At 34.8% G+C, this 23392-nt stretch overlaps 1 protein-coding gene across 5 annotated transcripts in view; it reads left to right on the forward strand.

The window, feature by feature from the left end:
* Positions 1–19905, forward strand: part of OPA1 (OPA1 mitochondrial dynamin like GTPase) — a 92494-nt gene extending 72589 nt beyond the window's left edge. For all 5 annotated transcript variants that reach the window (XM_082461443.1, XM_082461446.1, XM_082461444.1 and 2 more), the window contains 2 exons: positions 17626–17700; positions 19769–19905. In XM_082461443.1, the coding sequence (XP_082317569.1) occupies positions 17626–17690 (65 nt within the window). In that variant the 3' untranslated portion in view covers positions 17691–17700; positions 19769–19905. The remainder of the gene's footprint in view (positions 1–17625; positions 17701–19768) is intronic.
* The last annotated feature ends 3487 nt before the right edge of the window (positions 19906–23392 follow it).

The following is a 23392-nucleotide window of genomic DNA, read 5'->3' on the forward strand; positions in this document are numbered from 1 at the left end:
TATCAGTAGTGGTCAAATCAGAACTGTGTGCCACCTTATAGAATGCAGTGAGAAGAACCCAGTGTCACTTCAATGATTTTCTTACCTTCAATGTATAACTTAAATTCAATCATAAGGATACATCAGAAAAACCCAAATTAAAGCGCAGTCTACAGAATAACTGGCTTGTAATCTTTAAAATGTATCAAGATCATGAGAGACAAGGAAAGACTGAGGAACTGTTCCAGGTTGAGGGAGACTAAAGAACAGGAAAACAAAATACAATGCGTGATCCTGAACTAGATCTTTTTGCTCTAAAGGACATTCATGGGACAGTTGGTGGGAATCTAAGGGTTACATGGTAGTAATACTTCACTGTTAATTTTTAAACTTTGTTAGATTAGGATTATTTAGGAAAATATCCTTATTTGTAGCTAATACACAGTAGAATATTTGGGTTTGTGGGGCATAATGACAGTAAATGATTCAGGAAAAATGTTCTTTGTAGTATTCTTAAAACTGTTCCCTAAGTCTGAGAAAAGGGTAAAAAAATATTTAATTTTGTTTTTATAGCTGATAATGGATCAAGGATCATATGAAAATAATTTAGAGATAATAAGACTTTTGAAAACATGACCTGAAGATGTTGACAGACTGGGTTGCCTCATGGACAGTTTAGTAAAATACATAGCTAATCTTTCCACCTTATTCCTTTTTTGCATTGTCTAGTCATACTCAGAACTGTCTGGTGTTTAAATATGTTCGCTATGACCTTCATGAAATTCTTTTGATTTTATAGTGAATTTTATCTCAAAGGATTTTTTATAGATACTTAAATACAGCATTAATTTAGATAAAATCTATTTGGATTCCCAGCATAGTTTTTAATAATGTGTCCAGTGTATTTACTGAAACAGACTGCAATTTTAAAACGCTTTCTTTGGAGAGGAAAAAATTGGCATGTTACAGCTCAATTTAAAGTGTTTCTTTCTATAATCTGCTTATGATTTATAAGATATATTTTATGATTGTCATTATATAAAATAAGTAATAGTGCTAACATCTCACAGACTTTTTTTTGGAATTTATTCTCCATCCCAGCCTGGAAACTGAGTGTCTGGACACTGGTAACAACTGCTAGTAATGTTGCTAAACTGAGTTTCATCAGAACAGCATGGGATTCTTTTATTGTCTGTCTGTAAATATCGTATCAACAGTTAACTAGCTTATTGTGAGTTTTTGGACCTTGATATCAATTGCATGGGGTTTAGAGCTTAGGTTTCTTTTTTAACTCTTGTTCACTATTCCCTGTGTACATAATCAAAGAATCGCTGATACCCAGGAATTAAAGGGGTATTACCAATCATTTAGATTGTTCTCTTCTTATTTTACAATAAATTCCTTTTCATTTTTGTATCGAAACTTGAATCTATTTATGAATATAAATTAATATTTGAATAAATTTCCTGTGCCAGATATTAGGTTATGTGTTTAACATGCAGTCTCATAGGTACAGTCATTTTTCTCATGTTATAGAAAAAGAAACGTCAGCCTAAGAAACACACAGATAGTAACTGGTAAAGCGAAGATTTGAGCCCAGGTCTTTTAACTACTCTGCTGAACTAATTTGAGAAAAAAACCCCAAGGTGTTAGACAATATAATTATATAAAATGGTCTTTTATATTTGGAAGCTCCCATAGTTAACAGTGTCCTTTACGGAGAGGGTCAAAAAAGACATACATGTTAGTTATGACCGTGATAATCATCATGATCATTATCATCCTATGTACTTCCTACACTACAAAAACCTTGCAGCTTAAACTTTCAAACAATATGAAAACCTTGATAGCATTAGAACATCTGGGTAAGAGAATCACAAAAGTGTAAATGAAGCCAGTAAACAGACTGAAGGAAGTTAATTTTCTTTATGTGACTTGTTAAATTGTCTTGAAGTACACTCAGTTGAATTCCGCCATAGGTAAGTAGTATCAAAGTTGCCCAAAATTCAGACACAGCTTTTCAGTGTAGTGTGTTTGTACTTAGAGTTACTTAAAATCCAGCTGTAACAGATCCAGAATCTTTACTTGAGCATAATGGCTATTATTCTAAGTTGAGGCTTTTTGTCGAGCTTGTCTGGGAGTGTTGAAATGTTTTATAATAAGCCTCAGTGTATTTCTTCATATTTCTTGTACTTTACATGAAGAGAAGATATGCTTCAGTCAAAACCGAATATTTCATATTTACATCTATCTCATTTACTAATGAAATGTGAAAACAGTCATAAACCTTTTTACTTGGGCTACCATTACACAGGCTTATTTTAATGATAATAGTTTGATGTCCTCAATGTTAAAAACAGTGTAGCTTAAAGAGGCTGGTAAATTAGAATTTTCCAATATCCGCAGCTTTTTTTCTCCCGTGGTTAATTTGCTCTGCTGACTCTCTACACGAGGTGGCAACAGCTGGCCTTTTTACTAGAGGTCCGGGGATTAGAGAAGCAGTCGCAGCGGCATGCTCGGCCTCTTGCCTCTGTTGACTGTTCTTTATTGTTTGATGCCTGAGCATCTCCCAGACAGCCGGCAATTGTTTCTTGAAACTAAAGTTTGTTTCTCTTGGCAATATACAATGCTGGTGGGGCTTGTCTTTGTGTCTCCTTACTTTCCCAGTCTCCTCTTATCCTCCATCCTATGCTTTCTCTTGATAATTAGAATGGAGTAAAGATACAAGCTTTCTATCTTAGTGTGCAGGAGATTCAGTTTTGATGCTAAAAACTTAGAAATATAGATGACAGATGGAAATTTCTTTTTTCTCTGAGCTACCAGGTAGTAACAAATTATTTTTATAATGAAAATTTCGTTTGTTCTTCGTAATTAATGTACTAGTGAATTTTTTAAATTATGGTGATAAAAAGGGAGTAGCAGCAGAATGATCCAGTACTACCATTTTAAAAGCTAAGATCGGAAGAGAAATGCACCTTAGCTGCTGAAGTTTAAGAAGTACCTTCATTATCTCTGAAATATAATTCTAATTTATAAGAGAGTTAAGAAATGTCTTCATGCATGTTAAAACTTGGATAGGGCTTCCCTGGTGGCGCAGTGGTTGAGAATCTGCCTGCTAATGCAGGGGACGCGGGTTCGAGCCCTGGTCTGGGAAGATCCCACATGCCGCGGAGCAACTGGGCCCGTGAGCCACAGCTACTGAGCCTGCGCATCTGGAGCCTGTGCTCCGCAGCAAGACAGGCTGCGATAGTGAAGAGGCCCGCGCACCGCGATGAAGAGTGGCCCCCGCTTGCCGCAACTGGAGAAAGCCCTCGCACAGAAACGAAGACCCAACACAGCCAAAAATAAATATAAAAATAAATAAATAAATAAGACCCGGTGCAACCAAATAAATAAATTAATTAAAAAAAAAAAAAAAAAAAAAAACTTGGATAAAAAGTAGTCAGGAAATATCTAGATGGGAGAAGCTTCAGCAAGAATAATTTTGTTGTTCTTTATTTAGGAAAGAAAATAGCAAGATACTCCTGAATTTAATTTTCATTGGCTCCTCCACATTCCTAAACTTCTGCCGTACTTGCGGAATCCTTGAGGGCCTTTATGGATGAAAACCGTGGCCGCGAAGTAGTGTGAGACTGAAAATCATCCTAGAAAGATTATTGTACTGAGAATCTGGAACTTAAAACTGTAGAAAAAGGAAGTCATGTGTTTAAACTCTTTTTCCAGAGGTGTAGGGCTACGGCATGCATATTTTGCCAAGTCTCCGCAGGTGATTGTTGCCACGCGCCGCCACCACCCACTCTGCCCCCGCACCAGTACTCTGGAGAGTTCTTCATGTTTACAGCGGCACAGTCTGTTATTTTTATTAATGGGCATGAAATCGACATATATCTTCTTTTAGTAGAGTCTGATAAATCATGTGACTATTGAAAATTTGTTATTTGAACTATTATCTATAGTAGCATGTTCATTTTGTTTCTGTAGACATAACCAAAGAAAATGAATTTTAAAGGGATTTAAAGGAGGAGAGGGTAGCATTGAGTTGTAGAATTCCAGGTACCTAGGCAACTGTAAAAACCATAATCTCTGTGGCATCATTTATACCTACATACTGTGATTGTGGTTTTTGGGCCAGTAATTATAGGCACTCAGTACTGCTTTCTCATCTCTCCTGGCTTCTAGCACATTTCTAAGCAGTCTTTCCCTCTTTGTCTCTTTTTTTCTTATGTCTCTCACTGTGCCTTCTTATACATCATTATTGTCTCTTGGTCCTGAGCTAGTGTTTTTCCTCCTCTCTGCTTATTTACCTTCCTTCAGTGGTTAAAAACCTTACTGAGGTACTGCCAGTGTTGTTTACTTGAGCAGAAGGCAGGCTTCCTACTATAGACAACTGCAGATCAACCAAAATAACCAATTGAAGAAGAAAAATGTTTCATGTCTATTATGATTGATCTATTCTGCCAAAGCCATTTGCTTCGTTCATAAATTCACCATATTTTGTATATCATATTGAATGTGTTTGCTGAATGTTGGATCATGACGTTTTAATACAGGCTCTTCATTACCCCCTTCTCTTAACTTAAAAAAGAGGGAGAAGAAAGCTTTTTTTCCACTCTGTCTCACCAGAAAACGGCCACCTCATTTCTCTTGTAGAGCAGCTCGCATTTGCTGCATTCACCCCTATACCCCACACATTCCTTTGCTAGCATCTTGCAACTAGCTTTCATCCCTAGCAGAACCACTTCTTACTTCTTTCTAGGTCGCCAGTGATGTCCTAATCCTCGGTCCACCCAGTTCACCGAAACACTCATTTTTGTGTGTGTGTTTATTAGGAATTTTTAAGTCGATTGGAATATTTTTATTCTATCTGACATTTATGTACTTTCTGGAATGGTTAGAAGTGAGTATATTTGAAAAATGGAAAGATTGGAATGTTTCTTTTCTTCACTACAGAATAAATTGCTTCTTTCTGTTTTATGTTATCAGTGTTTGAGGTCTGTAAGGTATCTTCTCAGGGTTAAAGTGATTGAATTTTTAACTTCTGCCTTTGTGAAATATTTTTCCTAGTAAGGTGAAATTGACAAAGCAGCTAAGGAAGAGAGTGAAGGATTATTTTTACCTTGAGTCTGCAGAGATGAAGTAGACTCTGCCTTTGTGTTGTAGTCCAAAAAAGGGAGAGAGAGTGAGTTGACACAAAGAATAAAGTAATCCTCAGGGAGAGTCCTGTGTGTTAGAGAAGCAGTTATTTACATGCACAATTCCACACGATGAGTCCGAATTGTGTGCTTTCCAGGTTATTGATGAGAAAATTCAGACTCAAAATGGGGCTTTTACAATCAAGCACATTTTTCATGCCCTAAGTCTGTCTTTTAAAGACAACATTGATGGATATTGATAAATTGGTACAAGATTAAAAGGATATTTACAGGCTATTGGTATTCAGTGCTTTACTAGCAAGTATATTCTTTTTTGCTTTAAACTCACATTTTAACTGATTAAAAGTGAGAATAAAGATAGGAAAGGGCTCTTCAGTAATTTATGGATTGAATTTTTTTGTTGATCATTTTAAATTGGTTTCTATTTATGTGTAATGTATTATGTGCTTGTGTGTATATGATTATGTATAAAAAAGACAGCGTACATTTTTAAAGCTAGAAATGAGGCTGTTTTTCCCCATGTTATTAATGCTTACCACTCCCTCAGTGAGACTTTAGGATGAAATAATATCTATGTTTTGGATTAAACTTTGTTTTATTTTTTAATTATGTATTCTCTCCATTCTAAGATGGAAAAAAATGGAATCTAGTTATTGAAAACTAAATCGAATTGCAAAACAATCCATTGATCTGTGGAACAGTAAATTAAAAAATAAAATTAAACAAGATACGAATAAATTTTTTAAAAAAGAGAGAACTGTCTTGAAGGACAAATTGATGCACACTGAACTGGTAACCTCTGTGAAAGAGGGTTCTCAGGATAGTTGCAGGAGGGGTTGAGGACAAAAGAAATTTTAATTTCTTTATCATTTTATACATTTCTAAACTGTTTCCAAATGAGCATAATTCAAAGTTACCTTAGAAATTTCATATTCTTAATTATCACATTCATAGAAATGATTAAGCTGATTCATGATATGATCAATTTTAAAAGTGACTGATGTCTTCCCAAATGACCTCTTGGTAATTGTGACACCAAGAGACATTTCATGGGGCCACATAGTAATTGGCTGTCATCGTATCATCCTTTGTGGTTGGGGTTTCACTTTGAATTCTTCCTGTTTCTAGTAACTGCCCTTCCTGGATCTGTCACCTGCGAATGAATTGAAATCTTTCTTGAACTGATGAAGTTTTCACGCTTGTACAGCCCATTAAAGATAATAGATTTTCTCTGCTTCGTCGTTACCTACTGTGTATGGAATTAGTCCATTTTAATTTCTCTTAGAAGAACTTTTTCAGTCTGTTCCTTAGTTTTAGTCTTTTGAGTTAGATCTTTTTTCTGGGCCAAGGAATTCAGGTCATTTTTAGTCTGTCCTTTTATTGGTACCACTTCATATTCTGTGTCATGTGTACCTGTCTTCACCCAGTACAACTACCAGAATTTTAGGTGTTTTTGTTTTAATCTTTTTTATCACAAAACTAGTGCGTATGCATTGTATAAAGTTAGAAGATATAGATGGCAGAATTTTTTAAACTATTGCCACTGCCGAGAGATAACCACTGTAACATTGTATTCTAACAAAATTTTTAATGTGATCTTAGGGACATAATTTCTGTTACACTTCTGGAACACATTTTTCATGAAGAAATCTTGGGTTGGCTTCCTCTTACACCCCAAATCTTCAATTTGTTGTCATTGCTCCTATTTCTGGTTTCTCATCTATCAGAGTAGGCTCAATTTCTCTTCCTTTTCTTCATACAAACTTATTTCAAAAAGATTCCCTGAGAGGAATAAGCAGCATTAGTAAAAATAAAACCTATAGTACCCATTGCTTTAAATAGGTCAGGAATTCCAGAGGCTATATAGTAACAAAACATGTACTAAGAATCACTCTGCTTTTAAAATTAATCTCCACCTGTATTCAGGACCCTGGCACTTCCTATATGTACTTGCACCTTCATTATGTCTCTCTTTCTTCAAAGATGCTGAAATCATTCCCATCTTAAAACTACTAGATTGATTCCTCTGTGCACTAGCTACGTTTGATCATGATTTTCTTTTACACAGGAAAACTTTTTTTTTCCTTAATAAATTTATTTATTTATTTATTTTTGGCTGCGTTGGGTCTTTGTTGCTGCTCACAGGCTTTTCTCTAGTTGCCACGAGTGTATGCTACTCTTCGTTGCAGTGCGCGGGCTTTTCACTGCAGTGGCTTCTCTTGTTGCGGAGCACAGGCTCTAGGCGTGTGGGCTTCAGTAGTTGTGGCACGCGGGCTCAGTAGTTATGGCTCGCAGGCTCTAGAGCGCAGGCTCAGTAGTTGTGGCGCATGGGCTTTGTTGCTCCGCGGCATGTGGGATCTTCCTGGACCAGGGATCGAACCCGTGTCCCCTTCATTGGCAGGTGGATTCTTAACCACTGCGCCACCTGGGAAGTCTACAGGAAAACTTCTGAATGTTTGGCTGCTGCCTCTACTTTAAACTATCCACTCTCTTCTTAACTTTGTAATCTTTTATTCTCACTTCTACTGAGATTGCTGACAATCAGGAAAGCAATGAGCCAGGCAAGCATTAGGAATAGAAAGTATTCTCATGTAACTGCATCATTTGGTACTTTGGAATCCAAATTAAATCCTGTTTGGAACTCTATATATGTGCTTTAAGTTTGTATAGAGCTTTGCACTTTACACAGTGTGTTATGTTTGTCTTCTAAAGGCGTATAAGGCTTGTAAGTTATTATCCCCATTGTTCAGATGGGGAAATTGATGTTCACTGGGGGAAATGATTTAGCCAGTTACATAAATATTTATGGCAAAGTTGGGGCTAACAACATGTGTCAGAGATAGTATCTTTTTAGATTTGTTTTGGGATTCTGTTCATTTTTAGTCTGGGTTTGTGCTAGTGGTGACTGTAGATAACCAAGTTCATATAGTTTGGCTTCCTTTTTTATATTATTTTCAGTGTGTTATTTTTAGAGCCTACTCTCCTAGTTCAACTAATCATTAACTCGAGAACAATGAGTTTGTCTCCTAAAGAAATGTGTAATGGTTTCATTCTTCAAAAAAGATAACCCAGGCTTATCCATCTATGCATTCTTATTGCTATTTCAATTTTATTCCTTTTCTGTAGAAAAAAAGAAATTGTGACTTATAATTTAAAGGTGATTTTCTAAATTACTGAATGCATGAAATTAATTCTGAAGTTGCATTTATGTCTTTGAGCCTTATTCTGCCTTATGGAACCAATATCAGTAATGATACCAATTTATAGGGTTATAGTGAGAAATAACTGAAAACTTAGGAAATCAGCCTAAAACAACACAAATGCCTATCAGTTCTCCTTGTGATAAGATTAATAATACTTTGTCCTTATGTAGCATCTTATTTAAGAGATATAATTGTATTCCATTTTTGTTTTTCATCTCACTTAATTCATAACTTTATTAAAGTCTGCAAGTTTTAATTCCATACTTTTTTCTATATACTTTCAGTTTGGCTCATAAATCAGAATTACATTCTCCCTTCTTGTATTATTTTCTTTTACTTTTAAAATTATGTTAATGAGCTGACTGTTTAAGAATCATTCTCATGATTCATTCATCTGTTACACCTCCTTTTTAAAATTTCAGCACTGAAGGTCTTTTGACAAACCAATATTTATAACAGTTTGACAGCAGGATGAGGAACAGCGTTTGTCTTTGTAACAGCTTGAAGAAAGACCCTTTCCAGGACCCAGTCATGCAGTTACAATCTTGACCTCTTTCTTATGCTGGGAACATACATACAGCGGCACCTCCCATGTGTTTTCTTGTCCCATTGACTGTCCATTCACTTCCCATCTGTTTTGCAGTCTTAAAGGAACAGAAAGGGCCCTCTTCTTATAAATCTGTCTTTTCAGGTGATAAATGATGTTCTGTCTCTTTAAGGGCTGCCTGGGTGGTTTTCCTTCTCTTAAAATGTTTCAACTTCCCTCCTAACAAAATTCAGAGTAAAATATGCTTTTAAGAAGAGGAAAATAGAAAAGAAAAAAATGATGAGTTATTTTAAAACCTCAATTGTTTGGGACTGAATATTTTACTGGTCATTACGCTAACGCTTTTTTAGCTTTCCCAGTTAATTACCTATATCATAGTTTTTAAATTGTAGTGATATTTAGGTTTTTTTATGGGGAGAAAAAGAAATGTATTCATTTTGAAATAGCGTATTTATTTAAACTTTTTTGAGAAAAAAAATGTACCATTAATGAGTTACCACATAAAATAACTTAAATATTTTTTCATCATAGTATGAGTTGATAGATGTAATGAATATGGAATATTTTATGTACTGGATACAGAATAAAATAATTTGCAGGAGACAATTATAATCTTATGGTAGAATCTATCTATCATTCACATTTAAAAAGACGATCATGAATCCCATAAAAATGTATGATTCTTTTCTGTTGCTGAAAATAATGACTTGAAATATAGATTTTTATATCATTGAGTTTTCTGAGAATTGAGCAGAAGTAAAAATACTTTATTTTTTTCTCTCATGTAAGGATTATTCATAGAAGGTTAAATGTGACAAATATTGTCCTCCCAAAATATTCTTAAATTACTGATTTAAAAAGTATTACCAGTATAAAAAGATTATTTTTAGAATATTGTAGTATATTATATGAATCAGCTACCTAGTGGTATATCTTCTACAAACTAGCTTGTTAGTTTATTAATTCCCTGCCTTATTCCCCAAACAGTTTGAGGCAGCTTATAAAGATCTACCCTGTGCAAAAAGTAAAAATACTTGAGTGGAAAAATTGGGTGGAAGGGAAGAGAAAATCCAGGCAAGTGAAATAATGCGAAATTTGGGCTAAGATTGGTGCTCAAGGGTTCTGCGTACTTTGCTATAAGCAAGCTGCATATCTGGCCCTGAGCTTCCTAGTAGTGTTACTAAACTGAACGCTGGTCCACTCGCCCTATGCACAGCAAAGCCAATCAACTGACACTGGGCTGTGGTGAAGGAAAGTACAGCATTTATTGTAGGACCCCAAGCAAGAGCAGGCAGCTCGTGCTCAAAAGACCTGAACTCCGTGCTGGCTTTCAGGAACGGTTTTTAAAGGCAACCGTTAAGTGTGAGGTTCACAGGGTGCCTGATCAGCTCGTGGACATTCTTCTGATTGGTTGGTGGTGAGGTAACAGGGTGATGTTTAGGTAATCTCAGTTATCCACTTTCCAGTTCCAAGCAGTCTGGGGTCTACTTGCTTGCCGACAGCATGTAGTCACCTTCCTCCACTGGGTGGGGGGCTCTTAGTTTCCACAGAACAACTCGAAGATATGCGTCAGATTGTCATCTACGTCCCTTCAGGAGTAACTAGGAGTCCTGTGACTCTGTTCTAATCATTAACTGCTTTACTCTGCTCTTTGGAACTCAGGGAAGGTCAAACAAGAAGCAGGGGACATGGAGGGCCTTGTACCTGGGGAATGCTCCGCGAGGTCCTGCTCGGTTTCAGTCCCCTCTTTTCTTTGCTACTTCTCAATCTTCAGGGGGACAGGGACGGGACAAGAAAAGGGATAAAGTTTCGGGTAGAGAGGTTAATCATAAGCCCTGCAGGGGAACTTAGTTTCAGGGGGAGTTGGTTTCAGTAGCTGATGCAAAATGGAAAACAGAGTTGATTACATGATTTATGATAGCTCTCAGACAACAGCACAGCAGTTGCTTAGCTGAAGCATAGGTATATCTGGTACACACACCTGAGAGAAAAGTCACTAGTCCTCATAAGAGGAACACTGAGTTATATGATATACTGAATCAAATGACTGCACATAATCATGAATTTCATGGGGCTCTTTATTGTAATGTTCCTCAGTGTAGGCCAGTAACAAGCAATTCTGGACAAAATCAGAATGATGCCATCTAAATAAATAGCTATTTGGTTTGGCTTATCTAAAGATGAAATATATAGCATCTAGAGAAATAGATGAATTATATGTCCCCCATACAATTTTACATAAATGTGATTTCTTCTTGTAACTGAGCCTTTTAATAAGTATCAGGTAGCAGAGAAAGTTCAAGATTTTACACCGATCGACACTGACAAGCACCTGGAATGGTGTGACTCTATTGGTTAAGGGCAGGTCCATAAGAATTAATAGCTGAGATGAAATTAGGGTTGCCATCTATTTATGAAAGTGTAAGGGCCTAACCAATATAAAGGCCTGGGTATAAAGCTACTCTGTGTTCATCCATACTGAAGTCTTTTGGAGAATAGGCTTCAAAATTCAAGAAAGTATTTTTTAAGAGGTTTTGATTCTATTAGCCAAAAAGGAGCCTGGTAGAAATGCTCAGTTAAAGTTGTTTTTAAAATTTAGGCTGAATTTATTCACAAGTCGCTTTGAGCTGTTTATACATTCAGCAGACATAAATTATAATTTACTTCACAGACTTTCTTATGGCAGCTTTCCTTCTAAATCATACTGTTTTGGGGTCTGAAATAGCAAAATTTTAAAATAATCATCTTTAATGTTTGCATTAAGTATTGGTTAAGTCAGATCACTCACCAATAAATAAATGAATGAGCAATGAATGAATATTCATGGGCATCTATTACATAGCAAGTGCTGTAGCACTTGCTGAGTGATTTTAAATGACAGACTTTTTTGTTAAGTAGGTAATTCATACAAGCAGTCCCACATTGATTCCCGGGGGGGGAAAAAACAGTATAAAACTGATCTTTCTAAAATGAATTCTGCAACCCTATGAGAATAATATTATCATTTGTGGTTGCATTTTTTACTAGGAGCTTAACATCAAATAAAAAGATACTAAAGAATAAAGAAAAGACCATTTACAAGTTTTAAAAGGTACAATTAAAACATGATCAGTTAGAATAGCACATTTCAGTCCTAAGTTTTAAAGTAATATGGGCTTTTTTTAGACTGATTCCCTCATTTTAGAGATAAAGAAACTAGGACCATGATTTGTCTGCAGTCGTAAGATTAAAGGCAAAACCAGGACTAGAAACTTAGTTCCCCTGATCACGTTATCGTATACCTGTTAATACATTATGTTCTCATCTTGATAAAAATCATATGAAATAACTACTCCATTGATTGTTAGGGGCATTAGACCAGGGATTCCTAACATTTTTTTTTTTCATCAAACACTCCTTTCATTATTGTATACTCTTGTGAAGTCCATGTTTTATAAGATTTGTCTACAATGCGTATAGTTTTAATTTGAAACATAGGATTGCAATTATATCTTTAATCAGCCTAAATAACTAATTGTTACAAGAGTCGATGTAATTCTAGCCCAAACAAAGATTTCCATTTGAACTTTTGAAACAATGGAAATACCCAGAGAACTCTATTTCCACCTCACAGACTCCTGGAAGTCTGGGACCCCACCCAGCTTTACAATTACTGTCCAAGTCTCAAACAGCTTTCCAGGACATAGGAAACGATGCCTCCTTCTTCTGTAACAAGCAGAAGTATACTGTTTGTCTTCATTAATGAGTCTGTTTAAAAATAATCATACCTATTTGTAGGGAAAAAAAACTACAGGGCCAAGATTCAGAAGATAAGTGTTAAGAGATTTAGCTATACATCTTTCACTCTGTATCTCTTTGGCTCTTCCTTTCAGCTGTAAGAGGTGTACATCTTTTCTTGTGCTATGTCTAAGATTTCGGCTGTAGTTTTAAGACTCTTGAATTTGGTCTATTATTCACTTTTTTTTTTTGTTGGTTTTCTGGTTTCCCTAGATGATTCCTTTAAATACTGAATTTCTAAAGAGCACTTACAGTGTAATTGTCTAATGAAAAGCAAGCCTGTTTAGGAACAACATATATAACACAATAAGGAGTGTTCCTTTAATTTTCAGTCTTTTAGTGAACCGCTTTTTATAGCAAAATCTCACCTACAAGGTGTCCTCAAGCTTGGTACAAAATGTGTATGCAGTATGTTATAAAACAGTTCTGTTAAGGTACATTTGGATCTTTGGATGTGTGGTTTGTTTAAAATACACTGCATTAGTAAGTTTGCAGCTCGTTTCTTTATGCTTTCTCTAAAAACATCAAAAGCTGTAAAAGGTTTATTTCAGTTCATGTGGTAGTGTTTTGTGTGTGATTCTTTGTTCCTGTTCTAAACTGTTATTAACCACTGAAGTGAACCTTCTCCCGGGTCTGGCCTTTTGGTATTCACAGTGTATTCAAATCCTAATTACAGATTAGTCTATATTTGAGACTTTTAGAGCAAGTATCAGAAGTCTCAAAAAGAAAATGAGAGTAGCAGTATCATTTCATGTGGAGATAAAGAGACCCAAAACATGAATGAGTGTCAAGTCATCCGAAGAAAAGAAAAAAGAGAAGGAACTTCATTCACTGAGACTGACGGTTTATGAGTTGGGGATTATGGGAATATTCATGACTCAATCAAGAAGCACAATGAATTGATGTTTGAAATTGTTCATCTTTTAAGTAAACATTGGACAAATGGAAAGTAGACTCAGTATTCACTACATGTGGAATTGGCTATTTCAGTGTAACAGAAATAGCAGTTTGTTAATCCCTTCCTGAGTTGGTTTAGTTTATCAAGTAAATCACAAATTTATAGGAATTCTCTAGCTATATAAATATTTATTGCAAATATTTAATAGAAAAAGGAGTTTGCTCTATAATTAGCCATGCTAATATATACACATTTTTCTGTGGGAAAGTAAGTTCTAATGGTGAAAAAATTAAATACCATAATATTTGGGGATTTGAAAACACTGTAATAGTGAGACATTAATTTGGAAGGATCAGAAAGTGTTAAGTGTTAGTTGCTAACATTCCAACTTGATTTTTACACATAACTCAGTTTTCTGTGCAGCCAGGAGGCATAGTTGGTATACAAGACAGTGCTGGAACCTTACATCAGAATTTAAAATGAATGAATTCAAATATGGAAAATAATGCTGCTATATTATTTGTAATATAGCTTCCTTGCAAAGCATGAAACGCTTGTGTGTGCTTGTGTAGTCAGCATATTTTAGCCTTCTTAAGGTGCAATAATTAAGTTGTCCCCCACCCCACCCCCGCAAAATGCTATCGTGTTCTAAGACCTGAGTATTCTCTGTTCTGCGGTGCTTTATGTGGTTCAGGTGACCCACCAGCTTTCCTTGTTCCTCACTGTCAGTGTATACCCTGCCTCCTGTTCTCAGACTTGCTCTAGCTCTTGTGATCCTGGCATAACATCCAGAAAGCATGTTAAGTGCTTTTTTTCCCTTCTTGATAACCTACAGCCCTCATTTTCCATGCCATACTTTTGGGAACTTCATTTATCAAATATTTATTGAGCATATATAGCGAGTCAGGCATTGTTGTAGACACTGAAGATGCTAAACTTTTTTGGGCCAGTTTCCTACTCTTATATTGTTCTCCAAGGGTCTCTCCAAGTGTGTATAGATCTAGTCTCCTCAAGAGGTAATAATATTCATCCGAGTATGGTAACATATATTTTTTAGAGATTTCTAGACACAGAACTACTTAGGAGGTGCTCAGTAACTATCTCACTCCCTAATTTTTATCAAAATGTCTTATCTTACATAAAAGGTAAAACTTTCAACAAATACACTTGAAATAATAGCATTTGTTTTGTTACCATTTAGAGTCTGCATATGGTAGCAGATCTAGTGTGTGTTTCTTAATTGGAGGAGTGTGGACAAGGCTAACTCTCCAGGCTTAATGTCCTCATCTTTGGCAGTGAAACCTGCTGGGTTGTATGAGGACCAAATGAAATGTGGGATCTGACATCACGCAAAACATAGTAGACACTTACAGACCTAGACAGAGGTAGAAAGTAAGCAAGGAATTCTTCTCAAAGGCAGGGTATACTGTGTGTCCCCGTGTCACTCCATTAAGTACATTGTATAAGTGAAGGAATGAATGAAGAAATGAGTTTTTCAATTTAGTATTAAAAGGATACATTTATCACAACTATTCTCTTTTCTTTTAACATTTACCTCCATCCTCTTCTCTCCTCTCCTCTCCTCTCCCTGCATTACTTCCTAGTAACTTACTAATGTTTTTTGTGTCATTCTTGAGGTTTCAGTACAGTGTCCTGATATTCCGATTGTAAAATATTTTGTGAAAAAGCTTTTTAAAGGGAAATTTGGTAATTTTTTATTCTGTGTTTTTCATATTTAAATTAATTAGTTTTTTTTTTTAACTTTCATTTACGAAAAACATCACTTATCTCTAATTTTAGAAGAATTTGAATTTGATTCCGATTCCACAATTAGGCACATGCATCAGAGTCGCTCTTGGCTTCTTTCAATACAAATAGATCTTGCCCTGAACAGTGTCTTGTGAGTGATGCTGCTGTATCACCCACCCACAGATAGTCTGTCCAGCTGAACATAGAGGTCATTGACAGGGCAAAAGGATGGATAGGGCTGGCCGTTCAGCTGCCTGATTGTACTCTGATCATGGAGCAGATAGAATGATTTCCTTCTTCATACAGTATAGTTTTCCCAAGTAGAAATAGTTCTCTGTCTCTAATGTTAGAGAGCTGCTAAGGCTCTGAAAACTTGTTTTAGATTTCCCTGTTTTGTGCTATTTAAGCTAGATGATTTTTTAAAGACCCCATCCGTTTCCAAAATTCTGTGAGACAGTTTAGAAAACTTTTTTCCACCTGTTTCCCAACCCCCTTTAAAAATTCTTCAACTGATGACCTATAGTATCTGGAACTCTCTAAATGTTCAATGAAGAAAATAGGTGAACTGTTTCTAAGCAACTACATGAAATAATTTTTAAAATAAGAAATGTGGCCTTATTTTGAGAAAGGAAGTATGTTTACTGGTTTGACTGCTAGTTTAAAAACAAAGAAAAACAGACTACCAAAAAGTACAAACTAAACTTCCAAGAGTTTAATTTTTTATATATAAGGAGTTACTCCTGCCTTTGTGATAACTAAAATCATATTTTCTCAGTAAATAAACAATAAAACAATAGGGGATCCCCCTCCCCTGGCTTTTTTTGGTGTGTGTTAGTCTCGGTCTAATACCAAGAATTAGAAGTGCTGAATTACTGGAAAAAGAAGATGAAGACATTACGTTCTTTATATGCAACCCTGGTAGGCTGTGTTGAGTTCCTGCAATGCTAGTAAGAATTTACAAAAAGGATAGTTCTTTTTATTGGCTACTCATCACAAATGCTGTCTCACTGTTAAAAAGGGATACTTATATCTTCAATTGCAGATTATTTATTTTTAAATGATACAGTTTGTATCTTTTAGAAGATACAAATGTTGTAAATCAACTATACTTCAATTTTTTAAAAAATCTGAAAAAAAAAGAATATAAACATCATGATAGTGAGAATATTGTCTTATTCAGGCTTTGCACTATGCAGCCATTCAGTGACTGCCAACAAATAAAGTATGCATGAAGTTCTGGGGGGAAAAATATAAGTGTTGACTATTAATACCTCTTACATGTTTTTTTCTCTAAGATATAAAGTAGAATGCTTTGCAGTTTTGCCTCTAGATCACCAGCTTTGAACCAGTCATTTCACTTTAATTGATAATTCTCACCAACATGTTAAATTGTGTTAACAGGACAAAAATATTTGTTACCATGCTTACTATAACCTGTATTTTAAAATGGGAGCTGCATGATTAGGTTAGTGAAGTAGAATAAATCACGACTTCTGTTTTTAATATTAGGAGATTGGCGTGTCCTGTGAATAGTTTACGTTTTGAAGGAAATTTTTATATTTCAGAGAGAAATTATAGATTTTATTTGAACATCTATAAATATGAAAACCTAAAATCAAATAAAATAATGTAAATCTGTCATCAGTGGCTCTGGTGTTTTTAAACTTTCCTCATTCACAGCAAGAAAAGTACGTTTTTATTTTTTAAAGTGTTATTTCCTTTTTCATGTTTGTTGAAAATATTTCCTACAATTTCTTTTGCCTTTCAATTTTAGGACATTTTGACATACAAAGGGTACATTTTAATGTCATATTGGTTGATCTTTGTAACTCTCCCATTACTTCATACTTAGAAAGTAATTTCCCAGTTGAAGGCCAGTTATATACTCACCTGTATTCTCTTCTAATTTTAAAAAATGGTTTCATTATTTTATATTTTCCTCTGTTCCAGATAATGCTAACTGTGAGTCCTTGGTTAGACTCCAGAGAATCTGACAACTCCTTAAAATTCTATACGTAATGGTATATTTATCTATACTTGCATTTTTCTGTGTAAGGATCCACAGCTTGTATTAAATCCTCAAAGGGATCTGTCACAAACCCCCACGCTCCTCCCCTTCCAAAAATTTAGAAGCTCCTGCTATTACATAATCTGTTCGAACTTTATTTGGCTATAAGATGGCGTGTGGTGCTAAGGTAATTTTCCCTCCTTTTCCCAAGTCATTAAAGTATCCCAAACCATTTATCCTCTATGATTTGTGATGCCTTTGAAAAATAAATTTGTTTTTAACTAATTTATTATCTCTTTTTATCTCCACAGAGAAAGTTAGAGAAATTCAAGAAAAACTTGATGCTTTTATTGAAGCTCTTCATCAGGAGAAATAAATTGTAGTAAGTGAGTAAAAAACTTCTTACTGCATTGGTAATGACTAAACACAAAATTTATATTTTAGACTTATTTTAATAGTTTATCATTCTATTTAACTATATCCAACTTGTTCCTTAATAATAATCTTAATGTAATTAAGTAATTTAAAAAGGAGGCATTTCTGAAACTAGATTCTAAATTTTGTATGTATGATGTCCCTTGGAATAACTTGATTGCCTTGTGGCTAAACTAAAAATATCCTCTAGAACTCTTTGAACAGAAGAAAGGTGAATAAAGCTGAGATATTTCATAATGTGCAGGTGGCTCATAGAGTTTCTGTATGTGAAGAATTGAGCTGTAGCTCTCATTGTTTTATTTCTCATTGTTCATATTCAATGGATAATTGTGTATATGTTCACTTGCAAAGCTTTTTATTTGTCTTGACTAAAAATTTTAACAATTGTTCTTAATCTTATTCTCAATGTTTAAAAACATTTAAATAAACCATTTTTCAATTTAAAGTAACTTAGATAGCTGTAGAATTTATCTTCTGAATGTATGGGCTCTTGTTTAATTCTGTAGTCTGGCATTTTAAGCAGTTCCCAATAAAATACTGTATAATTGAAGACTTCCCTTAGTAGCAGAGTTAATTGTTAATTATTGCTGAAGAATTATAATTAGTAAGTCTTTTATAGAAGAAGTTGAGAAAGGGAAAATGCTATAATTAAGACCTTATCATTAATTTGAAATATTTAATTACTCACTTTATCTGTGAGCCTTACACTATAGGCAGCCTGCAACACTGTCAGAAGTGAAAGGAGTAGAAATGTGAAAGATTCATTCTCTCCCTAGATGCATTCTGTTCAGAAAAGGCCCTTAAATCAGACTACCTACTTTCTTGTAGTGTAGGGGCGATATATTTGAGAAAGCAAGCCAGAAAGGGAAGCACAGCTCAGACCAACATCATTCAGAACAGTATACCAGCAATGAATGAGAGAGGAAGGAGTTAAAAGCTTTAGAATAATGCTTTAGCTTTAGAATAATGCTTTGTTACTTTGTTTGTTTGTCTCTTTCATAAGTTAAGACTGGTATATGGATGTATACAAAAATATATCTAGAAACTAAATATCAATCATCTTTAACTCAGACCAAACATAATTCAGTGTTTTTAAGTGTCTGTGTTTGTAAATGTTTTATACAACTTCAATGTATGAAAATTTTCTTTTAAACCCATAAAGTGTTACGATGTCTTCCTCATCATCATAATTACTATCAGTAGTTAATGTTAGAAACAGTTTGAGAGTCTTCTGGATTTGGAGATGCTCTTCATAAACACCAGTTTACTTGATGTCTTTGTTTACACATATGGTTTTTTTGGGGGAAAATTCACAGAAACCCCATTAAAAATATAAGGTATGTTTCTGTCTTTTCAATGAAATAAGGTAGCCCAAAGCCAACCAGTGTTTTATAGAACAGTCATTGTCACTTCCCTAAGCTGATCAGTGTGACATCTGGAGTTACTGTTGCTGCTGGGAACATGCCTTTTCCTGCCAGAGTGTCTGTCTCAATTTCAGGCCAGGGCAGTCCTATGAGGCCGGCTGTGTACAGGAAAATAGTCCCAACTTTCTTTGTTCCCTACTTGTCTCTACTCTCTATGCCCCGAATTGTTACATATTATCTGTGAATTGGACAGATGATCTATTTTGTATCCTGCAGATCCATTTAAAAGAATAAATCTGGCAAAATTGTAGCCTTGCTTCATTCTGACCATTTAATAAAAGTTACCAAGCATCTTAAGGAATACTTTTGCAATGACAGTTTTAAGATGCATGGAGTTACTCAGCCTGATCATTTTGAGTAACCTATTCTGATACTTGCTGAAGATGAAGTCCAATATTTGATTCATACATCATGTTTGATAAAATTATTTTATATTGTTCTGGTGGTGGATATTTTAAATTTAATAAAACTAGCAAACTTAGGCAGTTAAGCTTCAACATTTTTATGATCATGCAGTAGTAAAATTTACTTAGAAATTTTACATTTGTCTCCCTAGACTTAAATTTATCAATGAAAATTCTGTTTATTTTTACAGACCTCCTACTCATAATAATATAATCACCTCTGCACACATCTGAAGAAAGAAAACTCCAGAGCCTTTTGTCCTGCCTTTTTTTTTCTTCTGCTATTCCACCTTTCTAAACATAAAATAAAGTCATGGAATAAAAATAATTTATGCGTGTTAGAGGCACTTTAACCATCAGCTGCCTTTTCAATGGAAACACAGTGGAAATGGCATTAACATTCTATTTTTTTGTATTCAAGTGACAAATTGGGTTAATTTAACTTGGTATGGCCAGTAGGCTCAGTCCTTGAAGATAAGAAACTCGCTCTCCTGCTTGTTGTCTCACTTGTAGTGGCACTAGTTCAACTAACTCATTAGCTGATGTTACTCCATGTCGGTTTCTTTTCCAGAAAAAGAATGCTAGGTGTTTTGAAATAAAACTGATGGCAATTTTCTAAAGGCTATCAATTGTGTATAAATTGATGGTAACCTGCTGAGTTGTTGTCTGTTTCTGTAATGTTCTGTATCCAGAAACTATTTGACCATGATAATTCAGTTTATATTCTTCACATGAAAGAAAGCAAGTTAACAGAAAAACCCCTCAAATAGGTTAATTTGTATTACAATTCCGTGTACATTCAGTGAAAGATTTCAACCCTTCATTGACAGCTTAGAAGTTGCCTTAGAAGCTAAGTGAGTAGCAGCTTACCTATTTGATTCAGTTGATGTTTTTGTACTCTCTCTACCCATTTGAAATTCATTCATTTTGGCTGTTGTATACTTGAGCTAGGCTTTCTTGTTAACAGTTTTTTTTACCATTTGACAGAGCTGTTGGTTTGTGACATAGGATAGGGAAGATTAAGAATAATCAATTGACTAATTTCATTTAGACTAATTTCAGCTATTGTCAAACATTTCAGCTAGGCCTCAAGAAAAAAGCCTTCTTTCATAAGACTGTATTTTAAATAGAAATTATTTCAACAATTAGAATAATGTTGACCATCCACCTCTTACTGAATGTTTAAAGAAAAATATAGTTTAATTCATTACAGTTCAATTACAATAATATCCTCACATCATTTTCATTTTTTTATATAAATATTTTTTTATTGGCTAAAGGACTTTAAAGCAAAGAAATAGGCCATTTTTTATTTTAAATGTTATCTTTCTCATTTAACTCTGCTCTTTGCTGCCATTTCATTAAGCCTTTATTATTCTAATGAAAATGCCCATTGTGTGACAGTTTTTATTTTACAGTTTACTTAATTTTACAGTTTTCTTGGAATTATGTTTTGGTAACAGTTTCCTTGCCACCTCACTTTTTTTTTTTTTTTTTAATTTAACATCGGTACATTCTTTATTGTGATCTCTATCAAGATCTGACACTTAATATGCAAGGTTAAAGGATACCACAAAATATTTCCGAAATTGAGAATTCAGGAAATATTTGTTTTAAACTGGTTGGTAAGAAAAGTAGATCCAGTTTTAAGCAGCTAGTAGCAGTATACTTTATTTGGGAGCTGAGTAGTCAAGGACGTTTCTGTATCCTTCAGACCTAGGGATAGTGGGTGAATGGAAAGGGAGTAGAGCTCCCCAGTGTCCTGTACAAAGGTTAGGAGATGACCTTACCGGTTAACTCCCTCTAACCAGTGTTGGCCAGTGGGTAAACACCCTCACGGAAGCAAACATCATGCAATTATTAATTAATATTTTTGCAGTTGTAAAACACGACCACTTTATAACTACAAATCTATTTCTAAAGAAAAAAAGAAATAGGACCATGTTTATCTCTGTGAGCTATGGATAGGGAAGAATGCCCTCAGCTGTATTTCTACAGATTTCGCCCAAGCAAAAAGGCTGATGTTAAGTCATTACTACTATTGCATCTCTTTGTATAAATTTAAGAAAGGTGTGGGGGAGGGAGGATGGATGTCTCCATTTCTTTGAGATCAGTATTTGTAATTTAAATATATAAATAGATAATAAAAATATTATTAAAAATCCCACATTAGAGTCCAGATATTCCCCGTCCTCCTCAGTAATACAACTTCTTTCATGGATTATACATTTTTTTCCTTTATGGCTAGTCTCACACTAAGCATGCTTCCCTCCCCACCCAAAAGCCAGGTATTTATTAAATGCAGATGTTATTAAAAGAAACAAATAAAATTCGGATTCTCAACAGTAAACCCTGTGTATTGTGTCTGTAGTTCAGAAATTACGAATGATTCAAATATCAACAAATCACTATACAGAAGTATACAAACGTAACAGATAAAAACAAATTCAATATACAGAAGTTAAATTCTAACTAGACCAGGAATCATTTGTTTTTCATGTCAGAATTTGCAAAGAATAGAATGAACAAAGCTCTGTATGGAAGACTGAACAACTGTAAATAGATTATATCTAAAATTTACTCGGTCCGGGTATCAATTTAAAAAATCAAACTGTGTAGGCAAATCATGACAGGAAATGAGCGGTTCTTGCAGCTTCACGGTTGAATTATAGTTCAGCTGAGCTTTAGTTATAGGCGGAGCAATCAGCCTTTCTTAGCGGCTTAATTATATTCTCTTTTCTTTGTATTACACCCCCTTTCCAGGCTTTACTCCAGCAGACTCCTTCCCACAAATTATTTAGCCTCCAGATGCAAATGAATAGTGTAAAAATAAGTAGGGAACATTGCAGAGAGTGGTGTTTCCTGACCTTATAATTTGGGAATTTTACACATGATGATAAGATTCAGAGTGTAGGTTTAAAAGGTAAATCCCTTAACTAGTTAATAATTTTATTTTTTATTTATTTTAGAGGTATTTATCTGCGAAAAAAATAATGGTGTTTTAGTTTACCAATAAAGGGGATCAAAGTAATTTTTTTTTAATTTCAGTTCTCTAAGCTGGTATATGCTGTGGTTTCAGGAACTTTAGCAGTATAGAAATGTGCTCATAAATATGCTTACCTTTTGAATAATCATGCTTTGTGTTTAAATATTTAAAACTTAACCTTGTTTTTACTTGTGTACTATGAATGAACTCTGTATTATTTTTAAAAACCTTCACACTATATGTAGATATTACTGCGATTTATATTTTGCCTGTGCTTGATCTAAGGTCATTTGTGTAGATGAGTAATTAAAGATACTGAAATCATGTTATAATTCTCTTATTGCAGAGCAGTTTTTAAGTTGTCTCTGTTTTAATGAGGGAGAGAGAGAGAAACCTGTGCACCTAGGGAAATAATTTGACGCCACAGTATAACCAAATGCATGGTCTAACAAGCCTCTTAAATGTAGCTCTTCTTTGAATGCTTGAATTTCACATGCCTCACATTGCACAGTTGTAATTCATGGTCTAACAATGCTCTTTTTCATGTCTTGATACTTGTCAATACATTTTGGTATTTTCTTTGGTAAAATATATTTTTTAAATGTTTTTAATTGCATTTTGCTGCCATGGCCACCATTTTCTGTCTTTTTTTAAAAAATTTATTTATTTTTGGCTGCATTGTGTCTTCATTGCTGCGCGCGGGCTTTCTCTAGTTGTGGCGAGCAGGGGCTGCTTTTCATTGTGGTGCGCAGGCTTCTCATTGTGGTGGCTTCTGTTGTTGTGGAGCACAGGCCCTAGGCGCGAGGGCTTCAGTAGTTGTGGCCCGTGG

Source organism: Balaenoptera physalus (assembly GCF_965194825.1).
Source record: "Balaenoptera physalus genome assembly, chromosome: 4".
Lineage (NCBI taxonomy): Eukaryota > Metazoa > Chordata > Mammalia > Artiodactyla > Balaenopteridae > Balaenoptera > Balaenoptera physalus.